General features: G+C 45.5%; 1 protein-coding gene across 1 annotated transcript in view; it reads right to left on the bottom strand.

The window, feature by feature from the left end:
* The window catches only part of CTNNA1 (catenin alpha 1), a 118,724-nt gene that overhangs the window by 27,430 nt on the left and 74,850 nt on the right, over nt 1-16,444 (bottom strand). Inside the window, exon 10 of the mRNA XM_084268595.1 lies at nt 5,930-6,022. Coding sequence (XP_084124721.1) covers nt 5,930-6,022 — 93 coding nt within the window. The remainder of the gene's footprint in view (nt 1-5,929; nt 6,023-16,444) is intronic.

Genomic DNA, 16,444 nt, shown 5'->3' with positions numbered 1-16,444 from the left:
GTTCCGCTGTATAAAAGGGACTTTGAGCACTTTCCTTTCTGCACAGAGCGACTGCAGGCATCTCTGCAGAGGTATTTATTCGCGTTGGTACGGTGCTATGATGGCCCAGAGCTTTGCCCTTTACTAGAATAATATGACCTTTTCCAGTTCAGCATATACTACTGTCAAATTATTGACTATTTGCATACTGTGTATAATTATCTTACCAACTTCCCTGGATATGGAAAAGCCTTTTTGTTTGCAGCTGAGGGCTGATATTACAGGGCCACTCGATGCAGGGAATTTTCATGCCATTTGTTTTGATGTCCAGCTGCGTTGCTTCCTTTTGCATTTCACAGAATCACACAATGTTAGGACTTGGAAGGGACCTTGAAAGATCATCTAGTCCAGCCTCCCTGCCAGAAAGGATCACCTAGACTAAATCACACAGGAACACATCCAGGTGGGTTCTGAATGTCTCCAAAGAAAGAGACTCCACCCCCTCTCTGGGCAGCCTGTTCCAGTGCTCTGTCACACTCACAGTGAAAAAGTTCCTCCTTCTATTCATATGTAACTTTCCATACTGCAGCTTGCACCCATTGCCCCTTGTCCTATCGCTGCCATCACTGAGAAGAGCCTGGCTCTGTCCTCCTGACTCTCACCCTTTACATATTTATAATCATTAATAAGGTCACCCCTCAGTCTCCTCTTCTCCATGCTGAAGAGGCCCAGCTCCCTCAGCCTTTCCTCATAAGGAAGGTGTTCCACTTCCTTCATCATATTGATGGCCCTGCACTGGGCTTTTTCAAGGAGCTCTATGTCCTTCTTGAGCTGAGGGGCCCAGAACTGGACACAATATTCCAGGTGCAGTCTCACCAGAGCAGAGGGACCTTACTTGACCTACTAACCACACCCCTACTCAAGTACTCTGGACAGCAAACCTAGTGCAAGACATAGTTACAGGTACAAAACAGTGAGGTTTGGGGGTTCAGGGACTCTTCTTTCTGGAAGCTGTTCTGCCACTGCACTCCCCACATCATACTGTGCCTGCGATGAAAACACGGGTTCCTGACACTAACATACCATACCTCTTTCTCCAGGACCAGAACCCCTTTCCCTATTTTTGCTTCTTTTTAATGCAGAAGGAGCTGCTCGAGTTTCTAACACTGGTTCTTTGATGGCCACTCCTGTCCTGTGCTGGCTCTTCTTCACAGCAGGGCTGCACGATACAAAGCTGCAAGCCAAGTGTTAAGATTTTTTATATAAGTATTCCTACTCAATGCCAATAAAACGTTTCAAGCACCTGTAATTAAACAGTCTGGAGACAGATCTGCTAGTTAGTGCCTTCAAAAAAATCTGACAGTCTTTCAAAGAGAAGGAAAAAAAAGGGGACAATTGTTCAGTATGAAATTTTTACTGCAAGAAAAATGAAGTTATCTCCTTTCTCCAGCAGCCACTGAGGAACTGGGGGCGACTGGGGACTCGAGGAGGAGAAAAGCCAGCAGGACAGGGTTGCTTTGGCTCACCTGAGAGGGTGGGCTGCAGGGGGGGTTGTTTTTCTGGTTGCACAACTCTTGTTTAAAGTTTTTGTGCTACTGGGAACCTCTATATGGGATTCCTTCTGCTTTGGTGTTTTGTCTGTGTGGCAGGAGGTGGGATCAGCATATGTAACCATCTGTCTCATCAGAAATCTATAGGCAACAAATTGCTTTTCAAGCAGTCCAAAACCAAAACCAGAACGTAAGGATGTGGAACACCAGTTATTAAAGCAAGATGTTAATGTGAGAGGAGCCAATTTATTTTTATTAAGAATGTCATTTAATCTAAGAATTATCTGGAGTCTGTTTAATGGGCAACACTCTCTTGAGTGTGCAGGAGATGGTGAGCTACACTAAACATGCTGTCTGTGCTGAGGTAGGACTGGAGGGAGTGGGGAAAGGACAGGCAGAGATGCTGCCCCGTGCCCTCCCAAGGCTTCTGCAGAGGATGAGTGATGGAGAAAGGCAACCAGCACCAGCTCAAAGAGAGCCCTGCCCTGCAGAAGAGGAAATCCAATGTCTCCAAGGAGGTGGGGGTCTACCTGTGCTCCTGCAATCTGCTTCCCAGAAGTTGATAGGTCTCAAGGGCAATGGGCTCCAGCTTTTGCTGGCAGAAGCAAACACCCAATGGAAGTTCCAATCCATAATTATTTTCTGAAATTCCCAGCCTCCCTGCAATTTGATTAGAGCCCTACAGATGAACTTCACAGAGGCTTTAAAGAGCGAGAAAGTCAACAGAGAGCTGGGAAAAGCAGCTGCAAGTGACAGCAGACTGTCACATCAAAAGGCTGGAGCAATACTCTTTCCTTTCACGAATCATACTGGGGCATTTTCACTGTTGCTTTCTAAACACCTACTACAGCTTGTAGGAGCAGGAAACACTCCCATGGTTAAGCTCTCTTCTCAGACATCTTTAATTCAAAATGCTGTTACAAAACAGCTTTCGCAGGCTCCCCAAGCAAGTACTTCTTGGAAGCAGAACTCAGAAGCCAGAGTTATGAGCGAGGATCCAGGTTTTCAAGTCGAGATAAACAAAATCTTTCACTAATTTACCATTGGCAAGCTCTCTGTTTAGCAAGAAGGCAAAGAAAAACTTCCCCTGGCGCTCTGCTAGGCAAATGGAAGTACAGACGACTATTCCAAGCATTTCACAGCAGTACTTTTCCATTTCCATTATGAAAGGCATTTGAAGCGTTCTTAAAAAGCATCGAACCATAGTGATCCTTCACCTGAACCCACCACAGGCAGGCATGTTTCCCCCACTGCCTGGCAAGGTGTTGAGCTGTGGGGAGCTCTGGTGAAATGGTGGACAAAGTTGTTTTGTTTCAACGTACAGGCTTTCAGCAACACATGACTTAAAAAGGTGAATTCAGGCAGGCTTGTGAGGGACAGGTTCAAGAAGAAAAGCACCAGTGGCCCCCTAATGTTGCCTTATTTCTCCACAGTAAACCCAGCCTAGTGCAAGTCACCCAGGCAGGTACTATGGAGCATGCACAGCTCTTCCTGACATCCTGATATCTCCTGCACTGTCATGGAGAGCTCTAAACACCACATTAAGTCTTCAACTTTGCATTAATTTCCATGTTACCTGTCTGGGGACACACAGAGAGGAAGGATGCTGTTACGTTTGAGGACAAGCAGATTTCAGTACTGTAGCCCTGCTATACAGATTTAACTGCTTGCTCTTGTAGAGACTTCTCAGTCTTCCACATCACTTTTTCCTTAAAGAATGAAACTTCAAACCCAAGGTGGTGTGAACAGACAGGTGATGCTGGCAACAAATGACTCCTTGTCTGTGCTGATAAACCCCCAAGTTATCCCTGCCAGTCTGAAGTGTTACATGCTCCTTACTCCTGCTGATGGCTCAAGACAGCCAGTTATGGAAGGGGATCAAATAACCACTCTATTTGAATCATAGAATCATAGGGGTTGGAAGGGACCTTGAGAGATCATCGGGTCCAACCCGAGACCCAGCTTTTGTCATTAACTCCACAGCCTGGTTTCTGCAGAAATCATTCCTCAACCAAGAGCTCCCCACGCCCAGAACGGCTGCTACTCAGCTACTGCAGAGGTTACCTGGGACTCCAGTGCAATAAATTTCAGTTTCATCCTTCCAACTGCAGCAATACCTTGAATTAAATCTCATACATTGTATTGCTGTGTGATAATGATACATTCACTCGAGTTTCAGAGTATTGTAATTACTGACTGACTTGACTCACTCCGAATCCTGCATCTTTCTGGAAAAATATCATCTAAGGAGATAAAAAAGGCAGCTAATGTTGGATTAAGTCTGTATTTTATGCCTAATTCACACATTTCTTCAGCACAGCCACCTAAAAGGATTCAAGAAGCAGCTGTGAATCTCACCATGAATAAACTGCAAAATAAACAGATAATGGCCTAAAAAAGGAAACAAAATCCCACCACACTGTCCTTTCCATTGAGAAGCATTTTGAGACTACGGAGAATAATCAAAGTTTGAGGACCATTCAGTAGTGGGGCTGAGGAGGACGAGAGCGTGCTGCACCGCTCAGACTGGCATGAGGATATCCTACCTCTGGATAGTTAAGGGAAATCACAGATGCCATCTGTAAAACAGTTTAGACAAGTGCCCCTAATTATCTCTCAGGATTCACAAGGTGGTTAAATATTCTTAGAGTATTAAGGAACCAACCAAGGAACACGTAATGTAACATAAAAGCACTCTTTCAAGTGCTAGGAGCAGCTATAGTGTTATTTACTGATCTCTTGGTGACAGCCCTGGAATGAAGGCAAGGCTGCACAGCACAGCATCTAAACTGCGGGCTCAGACTTTCTGATGTGTGACCCCCCCAAAAGCCACCATCCACCAGTTCTCACCCCTGTCCATTCATAGATAATCAAAGGTTCCAGTGGGTGTTCCATATATTACCCATAGTGCCTGAAGTCAAAGGTTAACAGCTGCACTCCAGCAGATGTGACTACAGTTTGGTGACTACTGACTACAGCTTATTAAATATTTTATGCTGACTATCCTGATGTTTGTTTATAAAGGAGTACATTTAAATAGGCAGTTGTTGGAAAGCCCATGATAGGAGAGTTTGAAATACGCACCATTTCAGCAATGGGGAGGGGGAAACACCCTCACAGACCTGGACAACTACCAGAAACATTTAGATACAAAGAAAAACTAACTTTAAGATGATTATTTTCAAAAGCATCAGCATTTGTTTGAAACAACATTAGACACACAAATTCTTGGAGTTTAAACAAAGTTACATCCAGCCTAGCTGGTTACTTTAGGGAAGAGCAAGCCCTTATACCAGAGAAGTGGTACTTTAAAAAGCTTTTTCTTCCACATGCTTGATTCCAACTAAAACCCTGACCTTTGGTTTTAAAAGCCATACAGACACCTCACCTCAGATGCAAAGAACCACAGAAATCCACCCTGGGATGACAGAAGGTCACCTAGATGTAAGTAATGCTCTATCTCCTTATCTCCACCTTTTGCCCCAAGATTCCCCTCCTGCTGAGATAGAAGCAGGTGAACATAATCTCCCTTCTTTTCAACTGGCTTTAAGATGACCAATATATATGGGAAAACCCAAACAAATTCCAAATAATCCATAGACAACACACCTTACTTTCATAACATATGATTAGACCTATTTATAGTATCTATTTTTCATTAGCTCCTTGTAACCAAAATCAGCCTATTTGTATGTTTTAAAATTGAAATTCCCATTGCTTTAAAGAAACGTAAAGGACAAGAATCAACAGTGCCCTGTAGTCGTCAGGGGTCATCCAGGTATTCAGCTGTTGACATTTAAAACATCAGGGCTGTCAAAATGGTAGAGGAGAGTCTAGTGCTTATGTAAGCTTCATTTCCTTGTTTTTGTTATAAAGTTATTAATTAAAAGGCAGCCTCAGCCAGGTTCAAACATGGGTAGCCAGCTTCCTCTGATCCTACTCTACTGAGAAGACTATACATATATACATATAAATATATACACGTGTATTTATATTCTACTCTAACAAAAAAATTAATCTATCTATAACCCATCCTGCAGCGTGCACAGGAGCAGTGGGAGTGTCTTCACAAGATATCTTCCTGCACCATGAATGTGCACAGCCAACCCCTGAAGCTTCACCAGTTTCCTCTCTTGCAGGTTACTGGAATACCCTGCCCAAACAAGACTAGAGCTGTTATGGAAGAATAAGACCCCTTCGTATCACTAATCACTTTGTCATGTATTATAAAGTTTCTAAGTCTTGATGCCTACACCACATTCCCTTCTCTGTGTATATTAAAGTCAAGTTCTGCAGCAAACCCATAGACAGCCACAGCCACTACAAGGCCAGGACAGGTACTGGGCAGGACCAGCTGCCCAACTTATTCAGGTACATCTTGTTCTTATGCTCTCCATTACCTGGGGACACAGGGCTTCGAGCTGGCTGGCTGACATGCGAACCAATTTCACGCCTTCTTCGTTGTTCGAGATGGAACAGGCCAAGTTGGCAACCTGTGTCAGGGAGGGAGAAAACAAAACACAATTAGGTTTTATTTCCCTCTGCAGGAAACCTTTTACCAGTGACCAGTAACCCATCATGAAATACAAAGCATCCATACTCGTTCAGTTCTAAACTCCTAGTGACAGCTGTTCCTTCCCTAGCTGTAAAATAGTAACACAATGGATTATAAAACCAGCTGTTCAACCAGGACAGACAGGACGCTGTTACATTCACACCAGTAAACTGTACAAGAGCATCGCTGGCAGCACTTGAAATTACAGTAAAAAGGCCCATTCCCATTCAAGTGAGACAGCAGCAACCACACAATGAAAACTAAAACCCAATCCAGCTCCCATGCACCTGAGAACTGTGTATTCTGATGTCCACGGGCACAGGGATGCTCCCTTTTCCTGGGAAGATTTCTGTATCCTCCTGCATGTTGACCCACAATGACTTGGAAGCCCATCAAGCAGTTCTCCTACAGTGGTGGTGCAGAGCTGAAGCTGTTGTGCTGGTGTTGCAGGGAGCACATCTCTGCGATGGGATATGGGTACTCAAATGCACTGGCTCAGACTACTCAGCACACGCTTCTTACCTAGCCAAAGCTGCAGTACAGGCAGGTGTCCCTACAGCCCCCCATTCATCACACAAACCCATTTGCTGGTACAGGTGATCTTGAAAGTCCATCCAAAGTGTGAACAGTCTCCTGTGATACTAAAAACTTCACTCCAAAACCTTGACCTGCTGCACAGCATCATCTTTAACTAGGTCATCTTGAAACAGAGGACCTTTTGTAAACACCTCCCTTTTAAGAGCCCGCAGGATGGGGACAGCAGAGAAGTTTTTGGTAATTGAAGCTATTCCTCCTATCGGAGCTACTCTCAGGGGAAGGAACTCTGAAGTAAGTTACATTTCTTAGTCGACAGGTGAATGACAAGCATGTTATTCTGAGCCATTTGAACACAGAAAGCTGTAAAAATAGCACGAAGTGAACTGAGATGAACACCGAGTACTGTCCTTTCCGAGACAGAGCATCCCGCCAAGCCCCGCGCTGAGCGTGTTGGAGAAGCGTCGTCACAAGCCAGCAGATGCTCAGTAACACCAGTCACTCACATTTCTCTGTACACTCTTTGCTACAAGCTGGGGAAATTCCACTCTCCCTTTAATTAAAATTACCCTGCACATTCGTATACAAGTCATTTTGGAGTATCTGCAGCCTTCCCCCTCCCCAAACCATTCCCTTATGACAGATGTTCCCACACAGAATACATTACTGTCCCACAAACCATCAACCACACGCCAATATATCTGAACAGTGTTTTTCAATCTCATCATTAATTTTGGGACCAAGAAGCAAGTTCCCATTGCAAAACACCCAGGTTCTTCCTCTCTCCAGCTCCACATCACATTACAAAGAACAAAAAGCTGTGCTCTGTCACAGAGAGAGGGGCGTTTCCGACCCTGACAAGTAACTGGACGTAACAGCATCTATTTGGGTGAAAATGAACTGAAGTTAAGATAAAGGCTGTGCAGCATCAATGAGACATAGGAAAAATCCCGCCAGCTTTAAGGCATATTTATGTCCTACTCCTCAACTTTCTTTTCCACTAGCCTTTGCAGACAAGGCCTACATACTAAGAGGTGGAGTTGCAGTAAGTCTCCGGATCACACAAGGTCATGCAGCTTGCACCCAGCTTACCAAGGCTTCTTCCTCACTCCCTGTTATGGCATTTGCTGTAGTCTCCAGCTCAGTTCCTCTCCCCGCTACACCAAACAGCTGTACCCTTGATAACACCTTATCAGCAAGGGATTTCATGTGGAACATGGGTGTTGGGTTTTTTCCCTGAGTATCTGCCATGCCTTAAACCCCTAGTTCTCACCGAGCCGCGGTATATTGTGAGTTACTTTAGAGGCTCAAGAAAAATCAAGAGACAATAAGATGCCATGATTTAAAAGTCAAATAAAGATTTTGCTGTTGCTTTAAGCACGGGTCATATTTTTGAGAAACACCCGTTTGCCAATATTTTTTATGGTCCATATTTTCACGTCATCTCTGCCTCCGTGGCAGCGGTTACAATCTCTAGGAGTGAGAAGAACACAAAGCTCTATTGAGTAGGGGCTGAATAAAAGCGACATTGAAGCACTACAAAATCAGCCTCTCCGATATCTGGAGATGTTGTGCTCTCTCTCAAGCCAAGTGTGATGAATCAAGCGCACAGAAACCCCGCTCTGTCTGAATACAGAGAGGCAAAGAAGTTGATAATTGAGTGTCCCCGCCATGGGACGATGAAATTTTGCTTTTTTGCACAGTCATTTTTGAACAGTCATTTTTCTTCTGAATACCTCACTGATGGCAATTCTTCTTTAGAAATTGCCCGACCGGGACTGCCAACCCCTATGAAAGAAGCGTGTGTGTTTCCCTGACTGAGGGTCTTTGGCAGTTTAAGACAATCCAACTGTTGGCTGCCACATCCCATCCTACTGCTGCGTCTCCAAATCTCAGCACTTCATTTCAGCATGCTTGTCCAAAAGAAAGCTATTCGCTTTGGCAGATTAGTTTCTCTGCCAGATTAACACACAGAATTCCCAGCAAACTATTTGCTGAGCATCAGAGAGAAGCAGGGATGAGGCGGCAGCGGAATCGACTTCAAAATCCTGCAGACGCGCCCTTGAATCTACAGCAATCGCTGCGCCCATCGGCAGACTCTTCCAGACTGTTAGAGAACTCTCACAAACCTCCTGGAATTCAAAACTTAAGAAGTGCTTTGTCAACTCATTCATCAAGTTGGAAATGATGTCAGAGTGAAGTATTTTAAATCACCCTTAATTAATTATCAGGCGCTCTATAGCACGCATGCTCGAGTCACATCTAACAGCTGAGGCGGAGGGGTGGATGATTAAGAAAATTAACTTTAAAGGTATTTGAAAGAGCTCATCATCAGTAACTCCTGTGTGATACTGGAGAGGTGACTTCCCACTCCCTATTTGTGGAGAGGACTGGGTACTGCTGGCCAGTCATTGGACAGGTACACATAGCACATAGGATTTTGCAGCCAAGATGAAGAGCAGCTACAGCCACACTGGTTTTATAGCCCACAGAGTGCTCAGAAATCACGCATTTCTAAAGTACAATAAGAGCACCTCAAGCAAACAAAAATCCCCCTTAAGCAGATGTAAATGACATCGTTTCTCTGTGCCTCCCACAACGCAGCTGACTGACACCATAAGCGGCCAGGTTCCCTTTAGAGGAGCTCAAGAGTAAAACCCCAACAGCATTTCCACTTCATGTGCTCATTCTCACCGGTCTGGATCATCAAGCCCTTTACAGAAACACTCCCAGCACAGGCAAAGGAGACACAAAATAATCACAAATAACACACAATCTCTTGGAAAAACCTAACTACATGTCAGGAATGAAGATAGGGGAGAAACCAGACTGATATGATTTCCAAGATACCTCTCCCAGCATTGACAGAGCAATGTAAAGCATCTTTTTGCTGCAGCACCAAAGCTTTCTTAGCTCATCGACATGCAACCACACCCCAGAGACGTCTTCATGTATCCCAAAAGACAGGGTGGATCCAATGTAGCTGCTGCTGCTTAGAGGACCGAGCTTAACTTCACCCCCAGTGCCAAATGCACTGAGCATTCACAAGAAGCACGTGGACACAGCCACTTCCACAGACCCAGCTTGGGAAGCACCGCCCAGGGAAGCTCAAACCTGTGTGAAACAGGCTGGGAAGCAGCTTTCAAGCACAGATCAGGTTTTGAAACTCAAATCTGATCCATGTTATCAGTGACATCAGAGCACTGCAAGATGAGGCAATGCCTTAGGAGGAGGCATTACTCACCTGGTCCCTTCTAGGGGTGGACACCACCTTAGTGTGTCGGGTCCAGTGGGGCTACGGTATTGACAGGGCAGTATAATTCCAAAATTAAAAAGATAAAATTGTGCCATCTGTCACAGAGTGGTTCCATCCCAAATCCTAGTTATTTAGATTCTTCAGAATTTACTAATTTTATATCAGGACAAATCTTTATGTTTCTAAAGCATTTTTTCCTCCATCAGCAACAATTTGTCAGCCTGTATCTGTGCCGTCGCCTGTTGTAGACAACTGCCTTCTCTGACAACAGGCAGGTGGTACCTCTTTCACCTGAAACACTTCTTTGTAACTTGAAATTACTTCGGATAACGACAAAGGAGCTGAATCTTTCAGCAATTCAAAGACTACAGCAGCCTCAGCCACACAAGCTTGGGGTCATCGCTACGCTCCTTAAATTGCACCATGAGAAACAATCCAAAACACTGCCACAGCTCTGACCCTGTTAAACTTTCTCTCTGTACTGACACCCCAGCTTGGACAGAGGAGTCAGTTTACATTGAGGTGGTTATTAAAGGGGGGACAAATTGCTTTTTCAATGAGATCCCAAAAAAGAACTACAAGAGGCAAACTAGAGCCACGATCTCTAACACGTTACGCCTCCTTTTTCACAGATTTCAAAGCCCACCACTGCAAGTCTGTAGGAAAGTCTTTGCTCTGTGCACCTGGGCCGACCTCAGAGAAGCACCACCAAGTTTTTCCTCCCTGTTTAGAGGTCATGTCTTCAGGACAGCTTCTTCAGAAAGTCAAATCCCAAAGCCTTCCTACACAGGTGCTGGGTACAATCACCCAGCAGTGCTGCCACCCACCTACAGCTCCGTAATCTATTGTTGTGCAGCTTGAGGTGCTTGGAGCCACCTCTGCCACACAGAATTGGTTTAAACGAGGATGATGCAGGAGACACACACACCCCAACTGAGTCCTAAGAGTCCAGTTCCCCTAGTTGGAAACTGCAGTTGTACAAACAGCATCACAGAAGTATGAGCTTTCAGATGGTCTCAGGATCCAACACCTGCCCTTTGCAATCTAACAACTAGTACACTCTCCTAACTGGTGCTCCCAAACCCTCACACAAAAATAACACACCCCACTCACCCACAGACTCTGGGAATCTCAACACAGGAACAGGGCTTTTTCGATGGTGTCCCTGGCATTCTGATTTCTGATTAAGCTTCGAAACTTCAGCTCCTTGTTCTATGAGGCTTTTTGCTTTTCATTTACAGTTTCTCTGGGAATGCAAATTCCCACTTTTAAGTGCCATTAAATCACTTTTAAAAAAATCAAAAAACACAGCCAGCCAGCCATTCAGTGTCTTCCTCTTTACAACCTACTAAAGAAGGTGTAACTGATAACCTCATAGAATTCAGACTCAGCACGTGGAACATCTTCCTCTCCCATATTGAGAAAACAGTCCAGATCCACTTCACAATGGGCAGAGCCCAGGAAATTAATTTATCTGCAGAATCAACTGTTCTGGCAAGACTAAGTGTCAACTGAGGACTCTCAGAAGAGATGTGTCAGTTATGTCATTCCCATCCCTCTTAAGAAAAGGCTTTATTATTCGCTAATCACAGAATCCCCAGCTGGGGAAAGACCTTTAAAGATCAAGTCCAACCATACTCATCCTCTACTAATTCATATCCCTTAGCACCTCACCTACACATCTGTTAAACACACCCATGGAAGGTGACTCAGCCCCTCCCTGGGCATCCTTTCCCTGTGCCCCATAACCCACTGGGGGAAGAACTTTTCCCTCACATCTGATCTGACCCTGCCCTGGCACAGCTTGAGGCCATTTCCCCTTGGCCCATCACCTGTCGCCTGGCTGAAGAGACCATCGCCCACCTCTCTACACCCTGCTGTCAGGTCAGTGTAGGCAGTGAGAAGGTCTCCCCTCAGCCTCCTCTTCTCCAAGCTGAACACCCCCAGCTTCCTCAGCCGCTCCTTGTAAGGTTTGCTGCTCTCCAGCCCCTTCCCCAGCCTGGTTGCCCTTCTCTGGACACACTTCCAGGGCCTCTATGTCCTTCTTATGATGAGGAGCCCAGAACTGAACCCAGCACTTGAGGTGCAGTCTCACCAGTGCCGAGTACAGGGGCACAATCACCTCCTTAGACCTGCTGGCCACACAATGTCTGACACAAGCCAGGATGCCACTGGCCCTCCTGGTCACCTGGGCACACTGCTGACTAAGTCCATACATTATGAATTTGCCTGTACACTACAGCGTTCGAGCCGGATGTGAGCGTTTCAAGGCCCGTTCCAGCCTGCACTGCATGAGGGAGAAGCCTGCACTACAGCACTACAAACACACGAGTTTTGCAGAGGCATAGCTAATTATGAATTATGCAAAACAGTTTTCACTTCTTTAATGCATGGAGGGATGGCAGGAGGATTTTGGTTCAAGTCCACAGGGACTCTGGAACAAGTCACCGGGAGTCATGTTGTGACTGCTCCGTGATTTTACGGCTTTGGGATTTGGGAGCAGCTGCAGCCCCACAGAAGGTGCCTCACAAGAGCTCACTGTGGGCAAGAGAGTCCCTCTGAATTCATTTACAGTAGTCAAAATCTTTAAATAGAAGCCATCAGGCACACAAAACCTCTGGAAGCAAAGCGCTGATGGGAACGATGGGCTGTAACTGAGAAAGCGGCTGGTTCCTGAGCTCTGCAACCTCACGCACAAGATGAGAGCAATTCTTAGCTCAACTCTGGTTATAAACACACAGAGGGGAAACTGCAGCTAGGCAGAACAATGCTGGCAAGCAAAACGCTTCCTTTCCTGACTCAAAAGTTTTAGACAATGAGAAACAAGGGGTTTGGGGGTTTCATTTCTACAGGCTGGCAGCTGCCTGAAAGAGGATGGAGACCAGAGGCCGTACACTGGGTACCTTCTGCTCCCTAAAGCACCGAGGCAATTAGAACCATAGAATGTGTTGGGTTGGAAGGGACCGTTAGAGGCCATCTAGTCCACCCCCCGCAGTGCACAGGGATGTCTTCACTAGATCAGGTCACTCAGAGCCCCATCAAGCCTGACCTTGGGGCTCCAGGGACATCTCCAGGGATGGGGCCTTCACCACCTCTCTGGGAAATCTGTGCCAGTGATCCAACACCCTCACTTTGAAGAACTTTTTCCTAATATCCAACCTAAAGCTCTCCTTTTTGAGTTTAAAACCATCACCCCTCATCCTATTGCTCCATGCCCTCAGGAACAGTTCTTCCCCAGTTTTCCTATGGGCACCTTTCAGGTACTAAATCATACTATCATAGAATCACAGAATGGCATGGGTTGGAAGGGACTCCAAGGATCACAGAGCTCCAAACCCCCTGCCACAGGCAGGGACCACCAACCTCCAGTCTGGAGCTACACAAGGTTGCCCAGGGCCCCATCCAACCTGGCCTTGAACACCCCCAGGGATGGGGCATCCACCACTTCTCTGGGCAGCCTGTTCCAACCCCTCACCACTCTCTCTGTAAAAGATTTCCCCCTAATACCTAATCTAAACCTTCCTTCCTTTAGTTTTAATCCATTCCCCCTTGTCCTGCCAGTGTCTACCCTTTTAAAAAGTTGATTCCCCTCCTGTTTCTCTGCTCCCTTCAGGGACTGGAAGGCTGCAATGAGGTCCCCCCCAGCCTTCTCTTCTCCAGGCTGAACAAGCCCAGCTCCCTCAGCCTCTCTTCATAGGGGAGGCCGCTATAAGGTCCCCTGGAGCCTTCTCTTCTCCAGGTTGAACAAGCCCAATTGTTCAGTGTTTTTGTGGGTAATCACCTTCCTTCTGGGATCAAATCTCAGAACTTGCACCTTTCAAGTTGTGTTTGTGTGTCTAAAATTCCAGTTAAAGCCTACAGCTTTGTGCTTGGATCTCAGACCAAACAAGCCATCTTCAGCTACCTGGTGCCATTTTAGGCACAACTGCTGCATGAAAGCTCTGATCAATGCCCACGAGCTCCTTCCAGACCCAGAGGAAATGGCTCACTCCAACAGTACAGCTCCATATGGGTCAGGCTTTCACAAAAAAGGGAAATCTTGCACCCAGTTGGGCAAAACCAGTCTGCACGTCGCGACAAACCGACCTGGGCTCCACTGACTGAGCGGCAAGGAGAGTGCTTCTCTCTCGAGCCAACAGGAAGGTTTTTCCATCAGAGAAGGGGAAAGAGGGGTTTCAAGTGAACTAACACATCCCTAGTATAAACCATAGCCTGGTAGTAAAGTGCTAGCAGGAGAGGAGTATCTTCATTCCCAGACTGGGAGATTATCCTTTCTCCAGGCCTGACTAAGGAGAGCGAAGCTGGTAAAGGAATCGCAGTGTGCTGCGTGGGCACCGTGCCCCTCGCAGGCGCAGCTGTAGCAGCAGATGTAACTATTGGCACGGGAACTATTCCTTCCTCAGACAAACAAGCTAAAGTGATAAAATGTTGTTATAAGCACAAAACACATTAGTTACACAAGTCGATCTGAGCTACCCTGAAAGAAATCACGCCGGCGGTATGTAACGGAGAGCTCATCTTAAGCTAAAGCTTTCAAAGCAAATCCTCATCTCCGATGCTTCTTAGCAACACAAATTATTTTCTTTAAAATAAAAAGTGGTTCTGGTGGCAATATTTGGATAGCACCTGAAGAATTATCCTCAGCCAAAAAAGCCTCTATGCTTAGCAAAGTAGAAATTGTAATTCTTTCCCATCTCATTGTGTTTATCACTCAGAGCGTGCTGCGCTGGGACCTTACTAAAGGCTTCCAACTTGGTGCCTATTAACCAGCTGTTTAAACCAGGCTTTGGTCATTCAGAAAACTGTCCATGGCAAGTTTAACAGTAATAAGCACGTTATGCTCTTGAAGAAGGCAGCAAAATAGTCCAAGGAATGAGCCCAGCGCAGGCTTCAGGAATGCCTGGATGACACTACGTGACTAATACTCCAACACCACTAATGAGTAAGGCGATGAAAATCCAGCCATGCATCAAGGCTTTTAGTTACATATCAAGAATTAAAACATTTCTGCCACATCTATAAAAACTGTACCAAAAAAACTACTTCAAAATGCTGTTGTGATGAAGATCAAACATCTGGACAATAAGGGGCCAGGATGCTGTAGATTTTTACCTGCCTCTGACGGCATCATCCCAACAGCTCCTATGCTCAACTGCGCCTACGCCTCCTGACCTCTTTCACAGACCTCCCCCTCCCCAAATGCTTCTGATTCCAAAGGAAAAAAGGAGTAAATACAGGGCTGTCTCTAGTGGGGTAAAAGGACATTAACAGTTTTCCAAACCCTAACCTTGCTCACTTGTGACTTCTACACCCTTCACATGTCCCTTGGCCAGAGTGTTCACAGACCAAGCCCCGCACTCTCCGTGACTGCCCTCATGGGAAAGGTATGGCAGAAACTCCTCTCCTCGACAGAGCAGCCGCTACCAGAGCGATGCTCAAATAGGAGAATGTCTCCAAACACCCCAGATATGTGAGGGTTCCAACTCCTCTTCAACTGCTTCATCTCTCCCCTCAGTTTCGCTGTCGGATTACAGATAACCTTCCTTCTCCCATGTGTACTTACAAAAAAAATCAGGATGCAAAGATTATCCTAAAGTCTCTAACTCCTCTTCCAAATGATTTTTAATCTGTGCTAGCATTCTGTGAACCCCTTCACACATCATTTGGGGTACCACTGGAAGACTGGCCCCAAAAAGCCATTCCAGAACAACACTTACCCTGTTAAAAGGTCACTTGATTTGTGTATAATTATTAAATCTGTAGGTCCAGTTTTGCTGGAAATTGGAAGAAATTTTTTTCTGCTGAGGCTTTCCTACTTCACTGATGACGAATGTAAGAAAAGCATGTTCTACATATGGAATTACATTTATTTATGAATTAGTTGACTAATAACATGAACTTACAAGGGAAGTGCAACAGACTTCAGAGTGCACATCAGTTATACCAGTCATTTACTGAAGCTGTTTGTTTCCAGTTGCTGCCAAGGTTATCTACAGAGAAATTATGGAAAACGTGCTTGTTCTTGAGATGTTTTGCTCTCCATCTTAAAATGGGAAATTACTCAGAGCGCAAGGACATTTCTCTGGAATACACAGCTACCTTCAAAATAAAGCAAATAGGAGACAAACTTGAGAGTACAGATTTTTCTTCCCTTGTAAATTAGCTGACTGAACAGGAAAAATAGGTGCTCAGGTCCCATGGTGATGAGTGGTAGCGACCCTAGCCTGGAAAAAGCTGCATTTTGAGAGATTAATATATCCAAAGATTCAGAGAAGCTTTTCAAGTCAGTACCTGATTTGGGTGCTGAGTGCTATGCTTGTCTGTGCTTCTGAACCAAGACACAGCCGCCCCACCTTCCAGTACCGATGCACACCCTTGGTGGCAAACGGGAAGACCAAAGAGCTGAGGAATGCACAAAGCCTGTCCACTATCACCTCCAAAGATTTTTATAAACTTTGGAAGCCAAGTGACTATTTAATAGACACACAAGGGATAATCTTGCTAGGCCAGATTTATTTCTGGATCTGCTGGATTTATCCATTCCGTGTGTGGAGGTTTGGCCCTCGCTGG

The sequence above is a fragment of the Gallinula chloropus genome, assembly GCF_964237585.1.
Source record: "Gallinula chloropus genome assembly, chromosome: 10".
Lineage (NCBI taxonomy): Eukaryota > Metazoa > Chordata > Aves > Gruiformes > Rallidae > Gallinula > Gallinula chloropus.
Note: the sequence above shows the minus strand (reverse complement) of the source record. Positions and strands in the feature narration are given on the sequence as shown.